This window comes from Mytilus trossulus, chromosome 2, assembly GCF_036588685.1.
Source record: "Mytilus trossulus isolate FHL-02 chromosome 2, PNRI_Mtr1.1.1.hap1, whole genome shotgun sequence".
NCBI lineage: Eukaryota > Metazoa > Mollusca > Bivalvia > Mytilida > Mytilidae > Mytilus > Mytilus trossulus.
Genome location: NC_086374.1, coordinates 86,901,269 through 86,927,081, shown reverse-complemented (window position 1 = coordinate 86,927,081; position 25,813 = coordinate 86,901,269). Strand labels below are relative to the sequence as shown.

At 32.7% G+C, this 25,813-nt stretch overlaps 3 protein-coding genes and 1 long non-coding RNA gene across 4 annotated transcripts; 3 read left to right on the top strand and 1 right to left on the bottom strand.

Moving 5' to 3' along the window:
* Positions 1 to 7,234: 7,234 nt before the first annotated feature.
* LOC134705487 (uncharacterized) lies at positions 7,235 to 9,462 on the bottom strand. Its single transcript, XR_010105582.1, has 3 exons — positions 9,347 to 9,462; positions 8,750 to 8,841; positions 7,235 to 7,328 (listed from the first exon to the last, which is right to left on the bottom strand). It is a non-coding gene; the product is annotated as an uncharacterized LOC134705487 (long non-coding RNA).
* Positions 9,463 to 11,900: 2,438 nt separating this feature from the next.
* LOC134706070 (uncharacterized) lies at positions 11,901 to 14,798 on the top strand. The gene is made up of 4 exons (XM_063564780.1): positions 11,901 to 11,945; positions 12,481 to 12,613; positions 13,520 to 13,671; positions 14,661 to 14,798. Exons 1-4 carry the CDS (start codon positions 11,901 to 11,903, stop codon positions 14,796 to 14,798), a joined length of 468 nt encoding a protein of 155 aa, XP_063420850.1.
* A 3,039-nt stretch (positions 14,799 to 17,837) lies between these two features.
* LOC134706069 (ectoine dioxygenase-like) lies at positions 17,838 to 21,832 on the top strand. The gene is made up of 6 exons (XM_063564779.1): positions 17,838 to 17,932; positions 18,532 to 18,580; positions 19,748 to 19,829; positions 20,196 to 20,286; positions 21,373 to 21,483; positions 21,737 to 21,832. The coding sequence occupies exons 2-6, from the start codon at positions 18,550 to 18,552 to the stop codon at positions 21,830 to 21,832; spliced, it is 411 nt and encodes a 136-aa protein (XP_063420849.1). The 5' UTR covers positions 17,838 to 17,932; positions 18,532 to 18,549.
* Positions 21,833 to 22,239: 407 nt separating this feature from the next.
* Positions 22,240 to 24,471, top strand: LOC134705486 (probable phytanoyl-CoA dioxygenase). Its single transcript, XM_063564206.1, has 4 exons — positions 22,240 to 22,325; positions 22,915 to 23,047; positions 23,817 to 23,968; positions 24,197 to 24,471. Exons 1-4 carry the CDS (start codon positions 22,269 to 22,271, stop codon positions 24,332 to 24,334), a joined length of 480 nt encoding a protein of 159 aa, XP_063420276.1. The 5' UTR covers positions 22,240 to 22,268; the 3' UTR covers positions 24,335 to 24,471.
* Positions 24,472 to 25,813: the final 1,342 nt, after the last annotated feature.

Sequence of the window (25,813 nt, the reverse complement as noted above, 5' to 3'; positions counted from 1 at the left end):
TGTAATGTAGGAACAGCGTGCATGCCGTTACAGTGAAGACTGTAATTTATTCCCGAGTGTGCCAAAATGTTATCGTCTTCATTGGTGTCATCTTCTTGTTTTTATGGTGGTATGTTTTCATTTGCAGCACTTGTTTTTGGTAGTATGTTGTTCAAGATACCTGTTACAAATAGGACATTAGAACTTGTATAGTTTTTAGTTAACAAACCGAGTTTCCTATTTTGAAATCTGGTTTGATAAGGAGAATGGTTTAATCGTGAGAGGAAGACAAAATGTAATATCTTCATTATCCTCCTCGTCTAAAATGTCCTGGGGTTGAAGTCATAAAACTTTGCTCAGTGCTCGGAGCACAAAAATCGTGCTCGAAACATGAAATCCAGCATTTTCATTTGTTGATTTACGAGTACGAGTACAAAAACTGACTCGCAAGGCCAGACCTCACGGTCATTAAACTTTTGAGCATGATTTTTGTACTCAGACTCGAAAATCAAATGGCTTGATTTCATGTTTCGAGCATGAATTTTGTGCTCCGAGCACTGAGCAAAGTTTTATGCCTTCACAACACGCTACTCCAAAAAATTTGAACAGATCATAGTATTCGTTAGCAACATTATTCTATAACTCCAACCAACGATGTTTTATCGCGTTAAACAATGTTTTAACGCGTTAAATGAAGTTTTAACGCGTTAAATGAAGTTTTAACGCGTTAAATGAAGTTTTAACGCGTTAAATGAAGTTTTAACGCGTTAAATGTAGTTTTAACGCGTTAAATGATGTTTTAACGCGTTCAAATAATGTATCGTAGCAACGTTTTTGTGTTGAATTTAACGTGTTAATGTGATTTATTATGACACATGTGGCCAGTGCGACGGATATATTATCGCGATAAACGTCAATTTGCACCTACGGGATAAATCCCAAACTTGATAATTGCAAAGTTTAACGCGTTAAAAATATTGATTTCTTTTCGCGTTAAAGTCTTGTTTTAACGCGTTAAAACTGTATTTATCGCGTTAAATGTGATTTTATCGCGTTTAATTTTAACGCGTTACTTTATCGGGTTTTTGACATGATCGGCCTCTCATAGGACCCTGCACAAGCTTATGCTAATAGATAATTATAGATTATCGTTGATTATCTCAACGAGATTGATTTTCTCGCTTGAGCTGGTACAGCGAAAGTGAGAAAAGCAATCGAGTTGAGATGACCAATGATAATCTGTTTATCGCTATTTTACCTATGACGACGTTGTCAATTTCAATGTTAATTTCGTTAGCAACGCCACGTGGCATCCTTAGTTTCTAGCGATAATTTTTCCATCTCAAGCGAGAAGCATGATATGAAAATTATCACAAAAAAAGATCAAAGGAAAAATGCACAAAATAGCGATAATATACATTAACACGAAGATAAAACTTAGATACATATTGTCAAAACAATGAATTCTGATAGACTAAAGACTGAGTATCACGAACCTACAAAAAAACTGGGGTGATAGCAGGTGCTCCGGAAAGGTAAGCAGATCCTGCTCCACATTTGGTACCCATCGTGTTGCTCAAGTTATTACAAACCCGGTAAAAAGTATAATTCGGTCACATTCATGAAAAGGGAAATGGATTTTAGTTACGGCGTAAGAAACATATCCGATATCATCTGAGAAACGGTTATTCCATAACGGTTAACCAACTGGTGATGATTTAAACTTCACCATTTGGAACGTTTGATAGCTTCCTTGTGAGCAGTAAACAATAATATTATAGTATATTTATATTCGGTTATATCTATATTAGCAGGGTTGATTTTTGTTTTTCCGTATAACCGCAATTTACTCAATTTTCTTTGTAATATATATACTAGTAGTAACAAGGATATCGTTTCGGGGGGGGGGGGGGGGGGGGGCTTTATAGTTTGTTGTTCATGCAGTTTAAGCTAATACTCCGTGTTGAAAACCGTATTTTGGCCTTTGGTGATTTACTTTTAGGAATAGTGACTTAGATAAAGAGTTTTCTTATTGGAATTCATACCACATGTTCTTATATTATTCTGCTCATTATTGAAGTCAATGATATCATCTAATTATTCAAGGATTTTACTTTACAATGACTACAATAGTGATACATTTTAATATATACAGCCTCCTCTATTAATAACAACTGTTTCCTTCGAATCTTAAATAAGAAATAAGATAAAACAAAGGTTGGCATTATTTCGCAAAGGTTTGCGTTGTAACGCAAACATTGGAGGAAAAAAATTAACTAGAGGCTCCAAAGAGCCTGTGTCGCTCACCTTGGTCTATGTGAATATTAAACAAAGGAAGCAGATGGATTCATGACAAAATTGTGTTTTGGTGATGGTGATGTGTTTGTAAATCTTACTTTACTAGTCTTGCTGCTTACATTTATCTCTATCTATAATGAACTTGGCCCAGTAGTTTCAGTGGAAAATGTTAATAAAAATTTAGAAATTTTATGAAAATTGTTAAAAATTGACTATAAAGGACAATAACTCCTTAGGGGGTCAATTGACCATTTCGGTCATGTTAACTTATTTGTAAATCTTACTTTGCTGAACATAATTGCTGTTTACAGTTTATCTCTATCTATAATAAAATTTAAGATAATAACCAAAAACAGCAAAATTTCCTTAAAATTACCGATTCAGGGGCAGCAACCCAACAATGGGTTGTCAGATTCATCTGAAAATTATAGGGCAGATAGATCTTGATCTGATTAATAATTTTACCCCGTGTTGGATTTGCTCTAAATGCTTTTGTTTTTTAGTTATAAGCCAAAAACTGCATTTTACCCCTATGTTCTATTTTTAGCTGTGGCGGCCATCTTGATTTGATGGTCGGGTCTCTGGACACATTTTTAAAACTAGATACCCCAAAGATGATTATTGCCAAGTCTGGATTAATTTGGCCCAGTAGTTTCAGAGGAGAAGATTTTTGTAAAAGATAACTAAGATTTACGAAAAATGGTTAAAAATTGACTATAAAGGGCAATAACTCCTAAATGGGTCAACTGACCATTTCGGTCATGTTGACTTATTTGTAAATCCTACTTTGCTAAACATTATTGCTGTTTACAGTTTATCTCTATCTATAATAATATTCAAGATAATAACCAAAAACTGCAAAATTTCCACAAAATTACCAATTCAGGGGCAGCAACCCAACAACAGGTTGACCGATTCATCTGAAAATTTCAGGGCAGATAGATCTTGACCTGATTAACATTTTTACCCCATGTCAGATTTGCTCTAAATGCTTTGGTTTTTGAGTTATAAGCCAAAAACTGCATTTTACCCCTATGTTCTATTTTTAGCCATGGCGGCCATCTTGGTTAGTTGGCCGGGTCACCGGACACATTTTTTAAACTAGATACCCCAATAATGATAGTGGCCAAGTTTGGTTTAATTTGGCCCAGTAGTTTCAGATGAGAAGATTTTTGTAAAAGTTAACAACGACGACGGACGACGGACGACGACGGACGCCGGACGCAAAGTGATGGGAAAAGCTCACTTGGCCCTTCGGGCCAGGTGAGCTAAAAAATATGTGGCGCTAATACGCTTCTGTAGATTTTAAGAAAGGTAGTGCTTATGTTACTTAAGAATCAGTGCTCACCCATTACATTAAGAATTGAAAAATCGTAATGCACACCTGATAGAGTCGAAGATGAGTGTCATTTTTCAATCGAATGCTATCTTCATAACAATTTAAGGGAGGAACTCTTTCAGCACATTTCTAGCACATCTCGATGTTAACACAAGAAAACTATTATGGGGATACTGACGATTGTATTGTTAAAAAATAGTTCTTTTGAATTATGTAGTACATGTCTTGATACTGACTGTTATTTGATAAATATAGTGGTTTTTTTCTATTTTGTTTTGGCTCCAATTGTGACTGAGGCTTATGGTGCTATAAAGATAATTATATTATATCAATATTGTTATAAAGTCTTTATGTTGTTCCAATCATTATACCGCTGCTTCAAAAAAGTGGGGTATACTGTTTTGCCTCTGTCTGTCTGTCCGTCCTTCCAACCGTCCAGTTCATCCCTCCGTCCCATGGATATTTTTGTTGATTTTTTTCATGAACTACATTACAATGATTTCTGAAAGGTTTATTGAAGTCGGCTATATCGTGTGATAAGTTTTCAGTACACTACTATATTTTTCGACTTTCATGTAGATATTTTTTTTTATCTTTTCTGTAAATTTATAAAAGAAGATGTGGTATAATTGTTAATGAGACGGTTACATGCCATTATTCCGAAAAAATAAAAAAATCTACATGAAAGTCGAAAAATATAGTAGTGTATGTATGACGAAAAGAGGGCTCCAGAAAGGTTCTCCTAAGATCAAATGGTAACTTTTAGAAATTTCTTAAGTTAACCAGGCCATATAAGGCAAATTATACAGTTAACAGTGACACCAATACAATTCAAACTTGATCTCTGTGTATACATGTTTCATAAGATTTGATTGAGGCAAACAAAAATTATAAAATTGCGGCACGAAAGTGTTTATTTTAGTTTTTACCCTTGTACCTTGAATCGATAAAATGTGTGCACAAGGAGTGGGACATTGGAAATTTACTTTTTTTTATTCCACATGGGACACTGAAGTCTTGTATTCATGAATGTTTACAACTTGTTGGGACTAGAAAACATTGATAATTACAAAGAAAAATAAGATTGGTATGTACTGCGCTGTTTCTAGTGTTGCAGTTAATTGAAAGTGTGGAATTTGTCTTCAAATTATTACTGTTATTAATCTTGTATTTATACAGACATTTTCAGCTTAATGGTTCCTTTCCAAATCTCGGGATTAATGCAGTCTTTTGTAAAGGTTACAGAGACAGATACAGAAAATAAGGGCGTAATTCATGTAAAGGTTAAAAAAAAACTTTGAGCATAGCAAAACTATTTTTTTGAAGATTCATCCTAAAAAAATGATACCTCTATTTACCGGTTTACTATCTTAAAGGAGAGGAGGGGGATTTCAGAAGGATAAGAAGTGTGTTTCAGCTGAATCCCCCTCCCCAAAACACACACACACAACAAGATATTATGTTATCGGAATCTAGAATTGTGAGATATATGTAGAACGACTACGATATATGTAGTAAGGAATTATTCCTTATTGATTCAATTATATTGCTTGATAATTCTGATTTGATAGTTTTGACGGTAACTATTTTACCTGGATTAGCACAATTCCAACTTAGCAGATGTATTCTATTTGTCTATCTCGGAGATCCTGAATTTCAATTGCGGGATAGTAGTACAACAAAGCAGTTATTAATTATATGTTAATAACTACATGTATATATTAAGAGGATTCCATTATACTGGACTTCCGATATTAGCTATCACCTATTGCCTATTATTATTTTTAAAATCACCACCAACTTAAAATGTGTTCAATTTGCCTGTCCGTCTATATCCACCCGTCCATCACACTTCAGTTTCAGTTTAGAAATGCTTTGACCAAATGATTCTATTATTGGTTTGTTAATATTATGTTACGGATCAATTTAGTGATTTATGCTGGTGGAATAACATCTCAGACGGACGTGTGCCATGAGAAAATAAGAATTTTCCTACATTTGTTAGGGCTATATATATCTTGCCTTTCCATAAGCCAGGTTGACCCGGCTATTGCAATCCCATGAAGTTCATCATTTGTCAACCTTAAACCAGATGCTTCACAGGGCACAGCTTTATACGACCGCAGAGTTCGAACCAAGAACAGTTGGGGCAAGTATGGACACAACATTCAAGCTTGATACAGCTCTGAATTTGGATTGCTATTAAATAGTTGACACAACATAGTTTTGTGACACAGAACGAATGTGGTCTAAGAACTTGAACTTAAAAACTTAAAAATTGTACATTTACCTATTATGGTCCAATATCCAAAATCTAAATACATGGTTAGATTCAGAATATCAAAGAACCCCCGGGAATTCATTTTTTGTTAAAATCAAACTAAGGTTAAGTTTGGACCCTTTGGATCTTAATGTAGACCAATTTGAAAACGGGACCAAAAATTAAGAGTCTACATTCACAGTTAAGATTCGGCATATTATAGAACCCCAATTATTAAATTTTTGATGAATTCAAACAAAATTTAAGCCTGTTTGGTCCCTAATCCCTAAACTTTTGGGACCAAAACTCCCGAAATCAATCCCAACCTTTCTTTTGTGTTCTTTAACATTATGTTTGAATTTTATAGATTTCTATTTACTTATACTGAAGTTATTGTGTGAAAACCAAGAAAAATGTCTAAATGGGCCCTTTTTTGGCCCATAATTCCTAAAATATAGGGACCAAAACTCTAAAAATCAATCCCAACCTTCTTTTTGTGGTAAATAACCGTGTGTTTAAATTTTATAGATTTCTATTAACTAACACTTAAGTTAAAGTGCGAAAACAAATGTTTTTTCGGACGACGAAACGCAATCATCTTTTCAAGTATCTACTTGTATGCAACATTTAAAAAAATCAACTAACCCCCTCCCACTTTTTCCAAGACCCCTACCCCCCCCCCCCCCAACCCTAATGTTTCATGACATATTACATTTATTCAACAATCTGAAGAAAAAAAATCCCAGACAAGACTGTGAGTGAAGCAAAGAATGAAGTCATATTCCAATTTGAACCCTTTATTTATATATTTTTTAAATATATTTCTATTTATGCAGTTTTTAGGGGGCTGATTTTTGAAAGATTTTACAACGCTTAACAACCAAAAAATTGTGTGTCGGTTACCATGGCAACGACTCATATTTTCCCACTCAAAATTATTTTTGGAGCATTTTTTATTTATTGCTTCTACTAGGCCAAATATAGATAAAATCTGAAACCCCCCATGTATCACATGTATATGGCACACTGCCTGGTTCTTATAAAATAGCAACTGATATCAATGATGAATACATATATTGAAAAAAGAGAGTCAAAAGATAAATAAGTCAATAATAAACTTACAATGCCATAGCTAAAACAAATAGTAAACAACATAGATAAAGTATACTTGAATTTAGTCAAGTTTTTTTTTATTTAATTAAGGTCATAAGCAAATGACACATCTGAGACAAACGGTATAGTTTCTTAAGAAAGAAATAACACCGCTGTAAGAATTACTACACCGTTCCCCCTTTAATATTCCGCAAGCTTCTTTAAAATGTATGATGCATTTAAAACCATTGGCATTAGGATAAATTTACCTGAAGGCAACCATTTTCTTTCGTGCATTTATCAAGAGCAATAAAGACTGTCATCATATTAGGTAGCAAGCAGCCATTTTTATACCAATATCTGAAAAATGAAAAGATATCTGAGATAGTGAAGAGGGGAATGATTTTTTTCTGATTGTTTGCCATCCATTAACGTAATTACATTGTGTACTTCATTCCATGCATATTATATAAAATGATACTAGGAAATAGGCGTCTTTAGATTAAACACACGATGACTGCGTAATTTTTGTTAATATTTATAAAGTTTGAATTCTTGATATTTTAATTTTGAACTGACTCACTTGCAAATATGTTACTTTTTCTATTTAAAAAAAGATGTGGTATGATTGCCAACTCTCCACAAGAGACCAAAATTACACAGAAAAATAATGAGCACAGCCCATACCGCATTGTCAGCTATAAAAGGCCCCGAAGTGACAATGTAAAACAATTCGAACGAGAAAACTAACGGCCTTATTTATAAAAAAAATAAATAACGAAAAACAAATATGCAACACATAAAAAAACGACAACCACTGAGTTAAAGGCTCCTGACTTGGGACAGGCAAATACAAACATAATGTGGCGGGGTTTAACATTTTAACGGGATCCCAACCCTCCCCTAAGTTCCTTATTGGATGTTTAGTAGCGAGATAAAGTCGTTCAATTTAAGAGGACAAAAAACTGTTAACAATAGTTTTTGGCAATATGCCTGTATCTTAACTTCGTACTTTATTTGTTGTTTTTCTTACTTCTTTTTCCTTTTTCTTTCGAGCGTCACAGATAAGACTTTTGTAGACGAAACGAGCGTCTAGCGCAAACACAAATTTTCAATCCTGGTATCTATAACGGGTTTATTAACATCTGTTGTATCTATGGTGGTATGGGTGTCTTCCTCCATCTTGGATTGTAAAAAACAGAGAACCAAAGGTCCAGATTTTCCATCAAGTTAGCAATATTTTATGCAGGAATGCAGATATTTAATGTGAATTTTCATTCATAAGAGCCAATTTATAAGAATATAACTTATAAATATTAATATTTTTGCATATGTTAACTATTTTTGGTTGTTTTCATTTTTTTTAAATTGGCATTTTAAGGGGAGGTAACTCTAAAACAGTGCATTTGCTGACGGATTCTACATGGAATTTTCCTATTTTGTATTGTAGCCGGAAAAAACGTACGGTGACCCTATCTTTTCTTTTGATATTCTCAAAGCAGTGTCCGATAGCTATCTTTTCCTGAAGAATTTAACAATTCTATCATTTTATTTAGTTTTAAATCACAAAATGGTGTTTTTTTCTATATAATCTATACAAAATGTGCTATTTTGTCCCGTCCTGTAGCTTGAGAAAATGCGCAGTGACCTATCAATTTCATTGTATTTTTCGACATGTATCAATAGATACTACGTTTTGGCAAAGTATGAACAAGTTCTATCATTTTTATTTTAGACTCCCATACCACTTTAAATGCGTTTTATCATCATGATAATGTTACCCGTAATCCTGATGCCATAAGAATGAGCCACCAGTGTTGGCCTCTTTGCTCACTAATTTACCATGATAGTGATATACCTCTTCTCCCATCAGCTGAAAAGTGTAATTTTAGTTAATTTTTTACTAATTCTTTTTTGACGAATTCGCTAACTATGACTACACGAACAAATAAAATTGTAATTCACGAATGTTTTCATGACACATGAGTTGCGCTCTTAAAACATCAATCTTTTAAATGGATTTATTCATTTTTAGAAGACTTCACGTCGAGTATTAAATTGTTTTTGTCATTGCTACAACAGAAATTAGGTTTTTTGTGTTACCCAAATTAGACTTTCAACTGTTAACAAATATAATCATTGGCTATGGGATTGTTTTTAAAAGAATTCTATTGTCTTATTTTGACGTTGTAATAACAACAAGTATTCAATTTACTCATGACTAATTTTGTATATACGCCAGACGCGCGTTTCGTCTACAAACGACTCATCAGTGACGCTCGAATCCAAAAAAGTAAAAAAGCAAAATTGAGTACAAAATTGAAGAGCATTGAGGACCAAAATGAAACATTTTAACAAATACAGCAAATCAAACTTACCTTTTCACATGTTCCTGCTACTTTTTGTGACCTGCTAACCATACCACTGACATCATTACCAGGGTGCGACCATACTATTAATTTGGCCTCTCGTCCTTGACCATCGGATATCTTCAAGGAAAGACAATTGATTCTTGGTTTAGTTTAATGATCTATTTAAATTTTTCAAACTGAGAACACATGAAAACACACAACAACTGCAGCTGATCAGATATTAAACGCTAGGATTATTTGAGATCAAAGAGGTGGTTATGTATTAAATGGTGACTACTGCCCTACTGGATGTGGCGCAATCCTAAAACGACCCTTTACCACTTTACTATCAGGTGAGTTAAAGAGTTGCTATATTTTCTTGAGGACAATATGTTAGAAATAATTAAATAAGCATATCCATTACTTCATTTTATTTCTTACAATTTCAAATAATGTGGATTTTCGTTTTTAGTTTATGCACAAACAACAACAAACAGTCACATTCTGAAATGCACCTTTAACTCCGAGAAAAAATCCTAACGCAAATAACAAATCAAAGGTTCAAACACATCAAACAAATGGATAACAACTATCATATTCCTGACTTGTTTTTTTTTATAATTATCCATCAATTCTACTTTTAGTTTGTTACCCCGATTTTGTTTTTTGTCCATGGATTTACGAGTTTTGAACAGCGGTATACTAAAATATTAACTGAAATGGTTTTACTCAATCAAATGACATACTAGTATTAAAAGAACTAATGATGAAACACTGACCGAACAAATGTGATCTATGACTCAATGTAAATAAAAAATAAAACAATGGGGTAAGAGTCAAACAATATCAGAAAGAAAATCATAACCTTGAACAAAATTCGGACGGACAGAGAGACAGTGTCTTTCAGCTTTACAGGTAGGGCATTGATAATAGCGCCCATTTTAGAGAGGGGGATAAATAATCTGTTCTCCGTACATGCCATATTACAAAACAACGCAGTATTTAGAGGTCAAAATGTCGAAAATGAATGATTGCGCGGCGAAAAAAAATCCGACTTAGTAAGTAGTAAAAACAAAGAATAACATCCTCCTTCCCCAATGGATATCAAATGGTCATCCTCTTTCTTTTGGCACAGATTCGTTACATTATTGGGCATGGTTTACTAGATGCTCGATGTACGCTCTTAAAGGCCTCTTGTTTTAAAATTTATTTTACAAAATTCACCTGTAGAGACTTATGTAAGTATACGTCAAACTACCAGTTAATGGTAAACCATAATGTTAGATACAGACATCACATGATGCAAAAAGACGAAGTAAAGTATCTGAACAACTGGACATATAAACAAAATTTAAAGCGTAAAGACAGGTTGACAAATGTAAATCTAAAGTTGTTTTTAACGTGTTAAAATAACATTTAACGCGTTTAAGTTGCATTTAACGCGTTAAAGTTGCATTCAACGCGTTAAAGTTGCATTCAACGCGTTAAAGTTGCATTTAACGCGTTAAAGTTGCTTTTAACGCGGTAAAGTTGCTTTGACGTGTTGAAGTTGCATTAAACGAGTAAACGTTGCTTTAACGCGTTACAGTTATATTTAACGCGTTAAAATTGCATTCAACGCGTTAAAGATGCATTTAAGTCGTTAAAATAACATTTAACGCGTTAAAACTGCATTTTACGCGTTAAAGTAGCATTTTACGCGTTAAAGATGCATTTAACGCGTTAAAATAACAATTAACGCGTTAAAACTGCATTTTACGCGTTAAAATTGCTTTTCACGCGTTAAACTTGCTTTTAACGCATTAAACTTGCTTTTAACGCATAACATTAACATTCAACGCGTTCAAGTTGCATTTAACGCGTTAACGTTGCATTTAACGCGTTAAAGTTGCATTTAACTCGTTGAAGTTGCTTTTAACGCATTAAAGTTGCTTTTAACGCGGTAAACTTGCTTTTAACGCGTTAAGATAACATTTAACGCGTTGAAGTTGCATTTAACTCGTTAAAGTAAAGTTGCGTTTAACGCGGTAAACTTGCTTTTAACGCGTTAAAGTTGCTTTTAACGCGTTAAAGTTGCTTTTTACGCGTTAAGATAACATTTAACGCGTTAAAGTTGCATTTAACTCGTTAAAGTTGCTTTTAACGCATGAAAGTTTCTTTCAACGCGTTAAAGTTGCGTTTACGTAATGTTCTGCTAATCTCAACATTATCGCGTTAATAGACGTAGATATGACACATCCGGCCATTTCATTTATTAGGTTTCGAGTAAAACCTGACGTCTTAAAACTTAGTTTAGGCGAAAGTAGAAAGTTTTTCTGTCATTTTTTGTAGTGAATTGCCTAACGCGTTAAATTATCAATTAACGCGTTAAAAATAATTTTAACGCGTTTAAACTACATTTATCGCGTTAAATGTGGTTTTATCGCGTTAAATGTTAACGCGTTACTTTATCGGGTTTTTGACATGAACGGCCTTTCATAGGGTCCTTTCGCCAGTAAAGTTGCTCCAGAATTCACCAGACTTATTTAATTGGTGTTTTGTTAAGCATATCATGTAAGTTTAATGTTTGGTAGTGTCAAACATGTACAGCTTAATGGATCTGTCTGCATCATCCTCACAGCCAAATGTAAACAACATAAATGCGTGATCACTGTTTAATTTACTGATAGGTTCAAACTCACTTTCAATATATGTATAAGAGTTGTCTCCCATATACCAGGTCTATCTCCTTAAATAGGACAAATAAAGTATTTTTCTAGCCTGCAGCGTACAAAAATACCTTAATAATGTTTGGCTGTTCCCGTGTCCTCCACATGGAGTCTGAATATTACATTTTCATATCTAATAAGTTAAAAAAACAAATTAAAAACAGGGTAAATATATGTTTTTCCATAAACAATGAATGTGTCAAACATATTTTCAGCTGATAAGAACACGGCATTGGTCACAAAGCGTAACTAGGACGTCATATTAAATGGATGTTTTGTGAGCCTTTTTTGCAATCTTTTAAGTTAAGATGCAGACGCCATCGTTTGTGAGATGTTCTTATACAATCAAATTAAAAGCATTACATTGAATATCATTCCACGACCAAACAATTACGAAAACTGAAAATTGTTACATTATTATATTTAAATGGTTTATGTATTTTGCTTAAGTAGATATTGGAAGGTTCACACAAATGTGGTAGACTCGATCATGAACTGGTACATGGACAACAAACGATACCAGACACTGGAAGAGTAGGCCAAATAAAAGAGCGGTGTCCGCTGATATGGTGTGAAATGAATCCAGGTTAGATTACTCAGTTGCTGGAGTTACATAATATACCACTGTCTAACGTCAATATGATAACCATATGTATAAAACTTAAATATTTCAAGGTAAAAGTAAAATAACAAAAATACACAACTCAGAAAAATACACTAAGGAGACATTCAAAATTTAGGATTGACCACGCAATGATCGAAGTTTAAACTTAAAGACCGCTTCTCGATAAAACTTTTAAAACTAATGATTGATAAACAGGCATCATCTAAAATATTAGGATTGAACTCTAAGTGCCTAGAAAACATGCCGTAGTTAAAAAATATACTGAACCCGTAGTCTTGTTCTTAGCAGAGTACTTTCATCAATTGGTACATTCACCATTGACTGCTAGATATTTTTATCAGCGAAACAATTTTTTTTTATAATAATGATAGAAAGCAGTTAATTATTATGCAATTAAATAAATAAATCATAGATACAAGGGTTAAATTTTGTATTATCGCCATGCTTCGTCTACAAAAGACTCACCAGTGACGCTCGAATAAAAAAGTTAAGCCAAATAACGTACGAAGTTGTAACAAATACCTACCAATAAAAAAATGAAAGATTTGTCCCCGAGACACTGAGAATGCCTCGCTTGCATATGACGTTATAAAGGGAATGACACTAGTTCAGTAAAAGTTACTCTACCCGAATTCATACTTTGACTGAGTTTTGCTGTAATGAGCATCGTGTTCAAGTTTCGTAACGTTTGATTGAGGGGAATTAAAGTTAGATTACTTGAACAATTTCAAGGCGTAAGTACGCACAGACAGAGTTACTTAAATGGCCATCAGCCAAAAACAGTGAAATAATACGAGACCCTTGATTTCAGTTAGTTGAAATTTCAATGCATCAAATTTACTACAAGACGGTTTTTTTAATCTATAGGTGATGCGTTATTCTTTCACTCCAATATGATGCATACAAGTGCGCAGAACAGTAGTCCAAACAGAAGATGGGCTCTCCTGACGGCTTTCAATACGAAGTCAAACAATCCAACCAAGGAGCATCATCATCCATGTTATACACCACTGACCAAGGTAAAATGCAAGTCAGTTAACATTTCAGTACAAAATGGAAATATGAATAAAAATATATTTTGGAGAAGTATGCGATAAGTCACCGAGACAGCATATTACAATTATATCAAATTATGCATGGACTAACTATATGAAACATTCATAGGTATATATTGTCCTTATATTGAACAATATTTGTTTATTCAGAAAAACACATATTTACGGACTACAGGACTGTACCAATACATCTTTGTACTATTTTCAAAAATGTACATGTACCAATAATGGGTTACTTTTATAAATCTACTTGGGTGGAGAGTTGTCTCATACCACATCTTTCTATGTACATGTAGTACACATGTTCATAATGACTATGTGATTATTATTGATCGTGGATCCGGTATTCGTGTATTTTGCAGTTTGTTCCAGCCAGAAAGATTATTCGTACACATTAAAGAAAACAAATCAATGGAAACCAAATCAAAATACAGATTATCTGCCTGTAAAGGTATTGATTTTATATGATGGAATTAAATCAAATTGACAAATTAGATACTGTCAAACAAGTGAGAGGATTAGCTCTATAAAACCTGGTTTGATCCACCATTTTTTACATTCGAAAATGCTTGTACCAAGTCAGGAATTTGACAGTTGTTGTCCATTCGTTTGATGGGTTTTATCATTTGAATTTTCCATTTGATTAGGGACTTTTCGTTTGAAATTTTCCTCGGAGTTCAGTATTTTTGTGACTTTACCTTTCACAAACTTCATAAAGTGCTACCAAACCAAAATCGTCTAAATGTCAAAGTAAGGACATTTAAAAAATTAATGATTAATTTAATGATTTGAGGTATCTCCTTCAAATGAAAAAAAACAATGCATCTTGGTGTATGTTATTCGAACATGTATTTACATGATTTCTTTATATCAATGACTTGATATACATCATTAAACCTTCTTCATTATATCTTACATGCATAAATAAATATCTACAAAAAATCTACATACAGGTTCCAGACGCTGCTATAAAAGAATGCGAGAACCACACACTTGATCTTTCAAAGATGGAATTTTTACATCCAAGTAAATCACAAACTGTTCGTCCGAATCTGTCCAAAGAGCAGCAAGAAACAGCTTCGAGAAGTTAACATTTTCTGACTGAACTGTATACCTGCTCAGTTCAGTTTAAAAAGAAGTTAAAACAAAATATACTTGTCATTACAAAGATATAATTTTGATTTATTGCGTTATCTTACTAATACTTCAGTGAATGTTTGAATCTGATTATCTATTTGTATAAAATAATAAAGGATACCCTCGAAACTAAAAAGTATTATTCATATCATATATTATCGGACCACAGATGAATTATCACTTTTTGATTGGTTAAACGCCGTCACGTGGTGACCCCCTATGAGACCGTATGGGGTTAGTAAGTTTCATATGGGGTTCGTGACGCGTTAATGGCGACGTCATCTATTAATGTTGTTGTTTTTCATTGTTTATTTTTCAACAAAACGCCGCTGAAAAAGTTCAGCATTCGATAAATTCGATATACGGTTAACTACTGACCCCTACGGATCCATAGAGGGTGAATAAAATTCATAGGGGACTCGGCCTCCGGCCTCACCCCCTTAGGATTTTACTAACCCTCTATGGATCCGTATGGGGTCAGTAGCGAACCATATAACTTATATGAGATATTTACACATGCGGGCGAGTTCAAACTACAACTTTAACAAACGTGATGATTTCAACTTTCTCATTGTTAACTCCCCATTTATCAGCATGTAACATGCTAGCTGTTCCATCGTATGTATAGTGCAAACATTTATCAATTATACGTTACAATTTGCACATGTTACTTATATACGGATTTCATTAACAGGGGTTTTGCTCTTACAAAGTCGTCCAACAGTGTACGGGAAAATGGATAAAATCAACAAAACGAAGGTATGATCACCATCGATATGTGTAAATTACAAGTCGGTAGCGATATGTTGTTTTACTTTTAAATGTACCAGAATACTCGTCGTCTTATTTTAGAGATTGTTTCCTATTCTCCATGTAACTGATGGTGGTTTCGCATGGTGGATGATGCATGCATATGGCTGATCGATGCCCTTCAATTATGAACTTAATTTAATACTTTAATCTTTTTGATTTGAACGGCACGGATGCGAATTTTGAAGACGGAATACGTGTCTCTCGTACCAAATTATAAGCCTGGTACATGTATTTTTTATATTCACAACGAAAGACGCTTACCCTTTCGACGTTCCAAGTTTCTCTTGTGAAACATAGTGTATTACTTGGTAGCCCTGCATAACCACATGTTGTCCGATGCAGAATGTCTGTCATATATATAAATATATACTTGTATGTGTTACAGTAACTGTATATAATTAGGGATTATGTATAAAAAACGCTGTAAAATATTATATACAAATGTTATACAAACTTCGCATGGGAATATGCACGTTTGTTTCTATACTGAATTTATGTTTGGGAGCCTTTTCCCGTTGCCTATTATGTTGATATAATTCATATCTTTTATATAAAGCAAGTGAACTAATCATTTATTTCAAAAATATTCGGTTCAATTTTTTTAGTTCACCATGCTGTATGAGTTTTCTTCGATGTTGAAGGATGACTTATATTTGTTAGCTTTACGTCATTTTTTCTCTGGTGGAGATTTGTTTCATTGGCAATCAAATATTACTTAATACCTTTACCTAATTATTCAATAGTTATGAAACGTACCAGGATTATTATTCAATACGTCAGACGTGCATTTCGTCTACGTAAGACTCACCAGTGACGTTCAGATCAAAATATATTTTACCCACAAAGTTAAAACGTTGAAGAGCATTGAGGACCAAAAATTCAAAAAAGTTGTGCACAATACGGCACAGGTAATCTATGCCTAGGATGAGAACATCCTAAGTATTTCGAAAAATCATACTCTTGTAAACAGGATATTTATGAAAAGGACCATACAATTGATATTTGTGTCAACATCGAAGTGTGAACTACTGGGATGGTGATACCCTCGGGAAAGAAACGTCCACCAGCAGTGGAATCGAACCAGAGGTGTTAGTTATCAAATGTACACGACTTATAATTTAATACGCCAGACACGCCTTTCGTCTACAATAGACTCACCAGTGATGCTCAGATCAAAACAGCTATAACGCAAAACAAGTACAAAGTTGAAGAGCATTAAGTAAGGACCACTAATTCCAAAAAGTTGTGCCAAATACGACAAAGGTAATCTATTCCTGAAATGAGAAAATCCTAAGTATTTTGAAAAATTAATACTTTTGTAAACATGATGTGTATAAAAATTACCTATTTACGTCAACGCCGAAGTGTTGACAACTGGTGATACCCTCAGGTACGAAACGTCCACCAGCAGTGGCATCGACCCAATAGTGTCAACAGTACCAGGATTATGTATAATACGCCAGACGAATTTATTTTAATTTTTTTTTATGATATATTCAATTGCAAGCGACATAAATACTAACATGGGAGTTATATAGTTGGTGATAAATCTTCAAAAAATTTCCTAAAAGCGTACCTAAATAGTTATCAAAAGTACCAGGCTTATAATATAATATGCCAGACGCGCGTTGACATTGATAATAGTCATGGTGTTAAATCCATTTAGGATAAACAAGTTATTTAGGATTGATATAAATCATACTTTTTCGCATTGTTAAAGTATTTTTAATATTTGTATTCATATAACGCACGTAATATAAACAAAAAAAGATAAATTTAGAATGGAAAAGCGGAATGTATCAAAGAGACAACAACCCGACAATAGAAGAAACAACAGTAGAAGGTCACCAACAGGTCTTCAATGTAACGAGAAATTCCCGCACCCGGAGGCGTCCTTCAGCTGGCCCCGAAACAAATATATACTAGTTCAGTGATAATGAACGCCACACTAATTTCCAAATTGTACACAAGAAACTAAAATTAAAATAATACAAGACTAACAGATACCAGACTTTACTGACTTGGGACAGGCGCAAAAATGCGGCGAGGTTAAACATGTTTATGAGATCTCAACCCTCCCCTATACCTCTAGCCAATGTAGAAAAGTAAACGCATAACGATGTTTATTAGAATGAGAAAAAAGTTTGCGACGTATTTGCATCCTATTTGACAGAGATACGTTATCATCAAACGTTAATAGATTATCGGACTGATACGAACATGTATGTGAATTTATTATATTAATCAAAGTAAACAAAATTTACAACATTTAAAGGTAAGCATTATCCTGTCTCTAAAATAGTGTTTGCTATTATCCTTCTACAAAAACATCATTACTTTACATTTCAAAGAGGTATCAAAAACGAATACATCTTTCATAAATTTCATGTGTTCGTAGCTCTTTTCCGGATTTATCTTCATCAGGAACTCTCAAAGCCGTTTACTTGAAAGCCAATGATATCAATTTAGTTCAACATTGCGCATGTTTACTTCCTAACGACCCATATGAAATCATGCATTGTGTATGTCGCTACTAAGATATCAAAGGTCTTACCCCGTTTTGATTGCCTTGGAGTTATATAGTTTTTATATGATCAGTTTAGATATGTAAAATCTAGGAGTGAAAACAGACAGGATAACATGAACTCGAAAATCTAACAGCTAGTATCTGTTCTAAATTCCTTTAGAACTCTCAGATTATCTATCATTTAACTGTTCTCAAATGTTCTAAAACAGTTCTATTGTGTTTGCATCTCCTAAGGAGTTTGCACCTCAGGAAAGGGAATGAAAGTAGCTGTATTTGTACATTGCAATAGTCTTTTAACAACAGATTTTATAATTTTTGTCTTAAGTTATTGAGTGTGATTCATTTAGGAGTGTGATATTAAAGCAATGGCTACAGAAAGCTCAACAATAAACTCAGGTTTGTGTCCTTAAATATAGTATTTATATTTGCATAAACGATATGCCCAATTCCATTTTTGTTTTTTAAATGCAATTTACAATTGATGCATAACAATTCGCAAAACGTATTTCTGAGATATATAGTATTGATGGCATATCTCAATGTTAAACAGATCGATTTTGTAACTGAATGCAATACAGAAAAAAAAATCAAACCCAGAATGCAATCAAACTCCATTAAAACTGATATAATACACTTAAGATATACTAAGGACATCTATATACATGAAATAAAGGTGTGGTTACATGTGGCTATATTCAAAGAGCTACTTGATTTAATTTATTGTAACTGATTATGTGACTTATGACTTATGATCCATCGCCCCGAATCAAATTGAAATATTAGCTACTGAACGTTGAGTTAAACAGTATAATAACGGTATTTGATATACATATTCTATATATGTATATACTGTGGATTCATTTATTTTCGTGGGTACCAATTTTCGTGGATGAAAGAAATATCATATGTTCGTGGATATTCAATTTCATGGTTTTGCGGAAGTTTGCATACAAACCTATAGAAAATGTGTCATTCGTTGAACATTTAATTTGGTGGTTCACCTGTTCCCACGAAATCCACGAAAATTGGTATCCAACGAATAATAATGAATTCACAGTATGTATGATACAACTTTGAAAGTTAAGCAATTAATACAGGCTTCATCCATCGTTTTCATTGGAAAATGCCTGTGTTAAGGAGTATGGCAGTTTTTTTTCACTCTTTCCGATAAGCAAAAACGTTTGATTGTGTCAGTTTTATTGATCGAACTGTAATTTCAATCTTACAACTAGTTTTATTTAACACTGACTTTATAAGAGTTAAATATTGACATCTGCAGGATGAACAATTCCTGCATACCAGACAACCACCGTAATTCAATATCATAATCGTGTCCATTTAAAGTGACTTAAAAATACATATAACAAAACTTTATAACAAAAATCAATGTTGCAATGATCATGACTCTCATAACATAAGTAATCTTAAAATCATGGAAATAGCTCAAGTATAGTTTTGCTTACATATTCAATTCAAGGTGGGCTCATTCTTTAGTAATCGGACGAATTATGATCCTGTTTGTATTTCTCATCAGAAACTAGAAAATTTATATTCATTTTGTAGAATACCCTTTTCACCGTGATGACTTCAAGGTCACACCAAAGATGAAACAAAGCTTTGATAAATATGGTTACATTTTAGTGAGGTAAGTGTTTTATGAACGAAAAGATATAGGCGAGAAGGGAATTAAAAGCATGAATAATGAATAAATAACATAATAAGTAACAAAACACAGAACTACAATGATAACATTCAAATATTCAATTTCAATTAATTATGTTGGTGCATTCAAAAGTTGTTACAAATGATAAACACCAAAACCAAGAATTTTTCCAGAAAGCAAATCGGGCGCAAGAAAATGAAAAATAAATCATTTTTGCAAGAATTCTCATGAAGTAGAAACTTGTTGGAATGAACATCTAGTACAGTAAAATTGATACAGTTATGTTATATCAATAGTGAAAAGGTAATTTTTTGTTTAAATTCATTAGAATATATTTTTGATTTGTAGGGGATTACTTGACAATGAAGAGGTTGAAAAAGTAAAGAAAGTATTTGAAAATGCCACATCTGAACAGATCCTGGAAGACAATAAAATGAGGGTAATAAACTAATATTAGAAATCAAATTAAAAGAACATTGATAGCAAATTTATGTTGACTATGGTGTAGAAAAAAAGGCATGAAAGATACCAAAGGGACATTCAAACTCATAGATCGAAAATAAACAGACAACGCCATGGCTAAAAAGGAAAACGACAAATAATAGTACAGAAGACAAAACATAGAAAACTGAAGACTAAGCAACTAGGCTTTAATTGTCTACATTGTTCATTATCTATTATATTTTGTGCCTTTAAGTATTGAATACTTAAAATATATAACAAGACCTCTCTATCTGCTTAATATAAATATTGTATTGTTATTTTTCTTTTAAAACGTTTCACAGATTTTTTTTGGCATCTTGTTAATTGTATAGAGGGGTGATGGGATGTAAAAAGTAAAATAACAAAAATATTGATATACAAGGACAATTGAAAACGGAAAGTTCCTTATCAATTGGCAAAATCAAAATCTTAAACACATCAAACGAATGGACAACAACCGTCATAATAACCATAGCTTGATACATGCATGTTCTTATGTATAATATTGGTGATAAAACATGGTTTAAATATGAAATATCATTTAGAATAATACAAGTTTTGAAAAAACATAAAATTTTGTAAATCCTTAAAGCCGTTCCTTTATTCGTTACTATATGAATTCTTTTCTTAGAAAAAAATCCTTGTGGCCATTCATATACATTCCTCAATTGGCTTGATAGCATCACTTTGTAATACGTGATACCCGTATTGATGATAATTTCTTTGTGTCTCAGTTACCTAATTGAAGAATATGTATACTGTGCATACAAAAAATAGCACCAATTCTCGTAAGCCTTTAGAAATTTGGAATATGAATTAAAGAAAGCTCGAAATTGAAAGTTTTCATTTCTGTAGAAAATTCATCAACGTAGAATGATTTCACGTTCAGAAGGAGAATAGTCACCATTGTTCTTTCACGTTTTACAATCCTGGCGATAACTTATTCACTCCACATAAATGTTTGACATGTTTACAAGCTTTTCTCATGTTTGAATTGGTAACTAAACTTAAAAATATCATCAATATTTATCTATCCTTGAAGGTTTCTGATGGCCAAGGAAGAGAGGCCAAGTTAATTGTATGGTCACACCCTGGAAATGATGTCAGTGGAATGGTTAGTAGATCACAAAAAGTAGCAGGAACATGTGAAAAGGTAAGTTTGATTTATGTACTTACAGCTATATTATTTTTTTAGGTGTAAGTACATACAGCTAAACAATAATTTAGCAATCTAAACATCTATCACTAAGGCCATTACCATCAATATCCAAATGCTTACACTATTTTATTGTGGAAAGACGTGTTTCATTAACGCACAGCCCATGTCATTCTATTAAAACAACTTGTTGAATTTTTTTTACTCAAAGTCGATTCATTAACTTAACAAGTATACTTCCTCATTTCAGCTCATGGGGGAGGAGGTATACCATTATCATGGAAAATTAGTGAGCAAAGAGGCTTTTACTGGTGGCTCTCATTTGTGGCATCAGGATTACGGGTAATATTACCAAAATCTAAACAGTAAAACACATTTTAATTTAACAGATGTAACAAGGAGACCAAGAGGAAATTCAAAACAGATAAGTTTAGATAAATTGATAACGCAACAAAAAAAACCCATAAAAGATGACGAAAAGACAAACATGGCCATACAACACTACATAGAAATTTAAAAACAAAGCAAAAAAACCTTCACTTAAATATAGGGGTGATCATGTGAACTCTGGAATAGTAAGCAGAATCTGCTCTACTAGTATTATTTAAGATATGATACCATCCCTATTCCTTTTATTTACTATTGCGCTGAGTAACCTTGTCTGACCTTTAGATAATCAAAAACGGACAAATCAATGTATTCCGTTCTTCAAACGCAAACGAACAATTATGTTATTTTCATATTTTAGTTATTGGTATAAGAATGGTTGCCTACTGCCTAATATGATGACCGTTTTTATTGCTCTTGATAAATGCACAAAAGAAAATGGTTGCCTGCAGGTAAAATAATTTTTTTTTATATGCATCCACTCAAATTAAGTTATAAAACTTTGTAATTAAGATCTTAGTTATAATTGTGTTTACTCGAATCAAACTTTAGAAATAGACATAGTCAAAACAAAAACAAAAATGTAACATATTGTTTTATAAAGACCTCAAGGGAGTTTGAAAAAACAACAAATGTTACTTGATGCTCACATCTTGACAAAATGGTTAATGTAGAACATTTGTTTTACTTATATTCAAAGAGGCAAATGGTATATTGTTTTACTCATTTTGTAGATTTGGGTGTTCATAAATCCTGAAAATGTCGAAGGGCATCTTTCTAATTAAATCATCGATTTGATGAAAATTAATCAACTGAAATTTCAAATATGATATCATATGAAAAACCATCCGTAACTATTGTTTCCAAATATATCTTGTTCATAAACTTCAAGATGTTTTTTTATTGACTGTTCACGCAGGATACTTCGAATGTAAAAAAAATATTTTCTTCAATGTAAAAACGTCATATAGTTTTATATTTTGGTGTATATCTTAATTTGCTGGTTCATTATATTGAATATGACAATTTGCTATCTTAAAGATATTGGAAAGTTCGCACACATGTGGCAGACTCGATCATGAATTGATGCATGGACAACAAGCGATACCAGATATAAAAAGAGTTGAACAGATAAAAGAACGTTGTCCGCTGGTATGGTGTGAAATGAATCCAGGTTCGATAACTTAGTATTCAGTAAATATGATATGTCATTTTCGAACAACTAGTATCATTAGATGCAAAAGCTCAAACACATCACCCGATTATACAACTGTCACTTTCCTGAGTTTGTTCATGCATTTATTTATGGTAGATTAAACCTGGTTGCAAAGCTAGCTAAACTCTCACTTGTATGACAGAAGCATAAAATTATATCATATTGACATAAATGTAGGAGCAATACAAACAATAGCAAAATGTCAAACATTACAGTACAGCAGTCAGCATTGAGTTATAATCTTAATCTCTATAGATCTAATATGTGTCAAGGTGTAATGAGCTATTACGAAGGCATTCAACATGTATGCCCACTGAAAATAACATGAATATAGTTGCACAAAATAAAAAGACAGAAAGATAATGTTTTACAACGTGTATAAAAATAAAGATTGAATATCAAACATCATTTTGAACTCGAATGCTTCGGAAAGGTAAGATGTCAAGGGTAATTATATTATATTTCAAGTGGCACCTTCTTATTATTCATATAAAATGCGTAAATCGATTTTACCATTAGATCTTTAACACAATCACACAATGACAAAATAGAATAAATGCAGGAAGATAGTGGTTATACGTCATTGAAATGTTACTCTTTAACACTAATATCCGTTAATGAAGTCTTTATGTTCGAAATGTATTTTACGAACTGATCTTGTTTTTCAATGATACATGTATACAAACATTTTATAGCATGTACATTAATGAATGCACATATTCAATAGGTGATGCTTTATTTTTTCACTCGAACATGATGCATACAAGCGGTCAAAACAGTAGTCCAAACAGAAGATGGGCTCTCCTGACGGCTTTCAATACAAGGTCAAACAATCCGACCAAGGAGCATCACCATCCATGTTATACACCACTAACCAAGGTAGTGTAATTGTTCCAATTCTTAAACATAGTGTAAAATGACGTAACGTGTATCTTACTAGTAATCAAATTGAGATACTTTCATTTATGTGAACGGGAAAAGTAAATTTATAATTTTATAATAAAAGACTAGAAGAATATTTTGTTATGACTTAATTTCCATTTAAATTTGATTATATGTGACAACGCGTTCCTTTGAATAAACATCTAGAAACTAATTTATCTACAGGTTCCAGATGCTGCAATCAAAGAATGTGAGAATTACACTCTTGATCTTTCACAGATGGGTTTTGTGCATCCAAGTCAATCCCAAACTAGTCGTCCAAGCCTAACGAAAGAGCAACAAGAAGCAACCACGAAAAAATAACGTTGTAACATTGAACTTATATTTTAGATTGTGTTATTTAATGAGAGTATGATAATTTGTATTTGTAAATTTGTAAAATTGAATATTAATTTTTAAACAATGTATTTTGAAATAATAAATAATAAACTCTTCAAAAATATAAAACTAATAGACACTGTTTTAAAGTTATCTTTATCAATGTAGTTTATCACTAAATGAAATAATTACGCCGAAACAATTTGCTTTTTAAAACTTTTGAACTTGTTGCAAATTGGCAGGAATGTTGAAAAAAAAATAATTGACAAACCCGTAACAAATTTGTTGTTAATAAAAATCAAAATGTCTTGATAATGTTAGTTTTTTCGAGACATTTCATATGAATCAAATAGGTTTGTTCTAAACCTCTAAAGCAATATTTGAAACCTATGAATGATTTACAGTTTTTGTTCTCTCGGTAAACATTTTTTTTATCCCCTCCAATATTTAAATTAGTAGAAATATGTTGCATCTTGATATTACCCGAGACTGAGCAAGAAATTACAGACAGGAATATCATGAATATGTAACCGTCCTATTATTCTAGACAATTCTAGTTAGGAAAGCAGAAAATTAAAATTAAGAAGAGAGTATTGTTGTGTTGTGTTTTTAAGTCAATCAGTTTATAAATCAAATTTGTTGAAAAAGAGATCTCCAATTTCATTTTCCTGAACGAGCTAATCGTAGATTATTTAGTGATTGTTAACTAAAAATGTATCGATAACAAATAAAGCCATGCCAGGTTCATATTGTTCTCTTTTATAAAGAAATCTATGCGATGAAGCTGTTATTGATGTTTGAATGAGCGGTAGAGGATAAATTGCTTTTATTTTGATTTAAAGAAACTCATAGTACATACCAGAGTTGTTGTTTTTATTTGCACAAGACATTGGTTTTGTCTTTAATATAAACTCATCATAGATACCAGGATTAAATTTTGTATTTACGCCAGACGCGCGTTTCGTCTACAGAAGACTCATCAGTGACAATCGAATAAAAAAAACATTGTGAAAAAGGCCAAATAAATTCCCAAGTGTAATAGCATTGAGGACCAAATATTGCTAAAAGTTTTGCAAAATACAGTTAAGATAATTTATACCTGAGGTAGAAATGTCTAAGTATTTTAAAAAGTCAAAGTTTTGTAAACAGTTAATTTATAATATTTGTTTTTTTGTGGAAAGTAGTTTAATGGTTGCTGTAGATTTGTTTTTCCTTAAAGAGGTTTTGTTTACATGAAAATAAGGCAGCATTATTTTACCGAAATTCAAATTTAATGAGTAAATTTGACGTATTCCCCATTTCCTTTCTCATTTAAAGATATACACAATGTTAAAAACAAAAACCCAGGTTATCGCACACACTTGTAAAGGGCACATACAAGATACGTCAAGAGTTTCAACATTTTCTGATTTGCATGTCCATCAGTACTAAAAAATGGAACAATTGGGGGAAAAAAACCCCCAA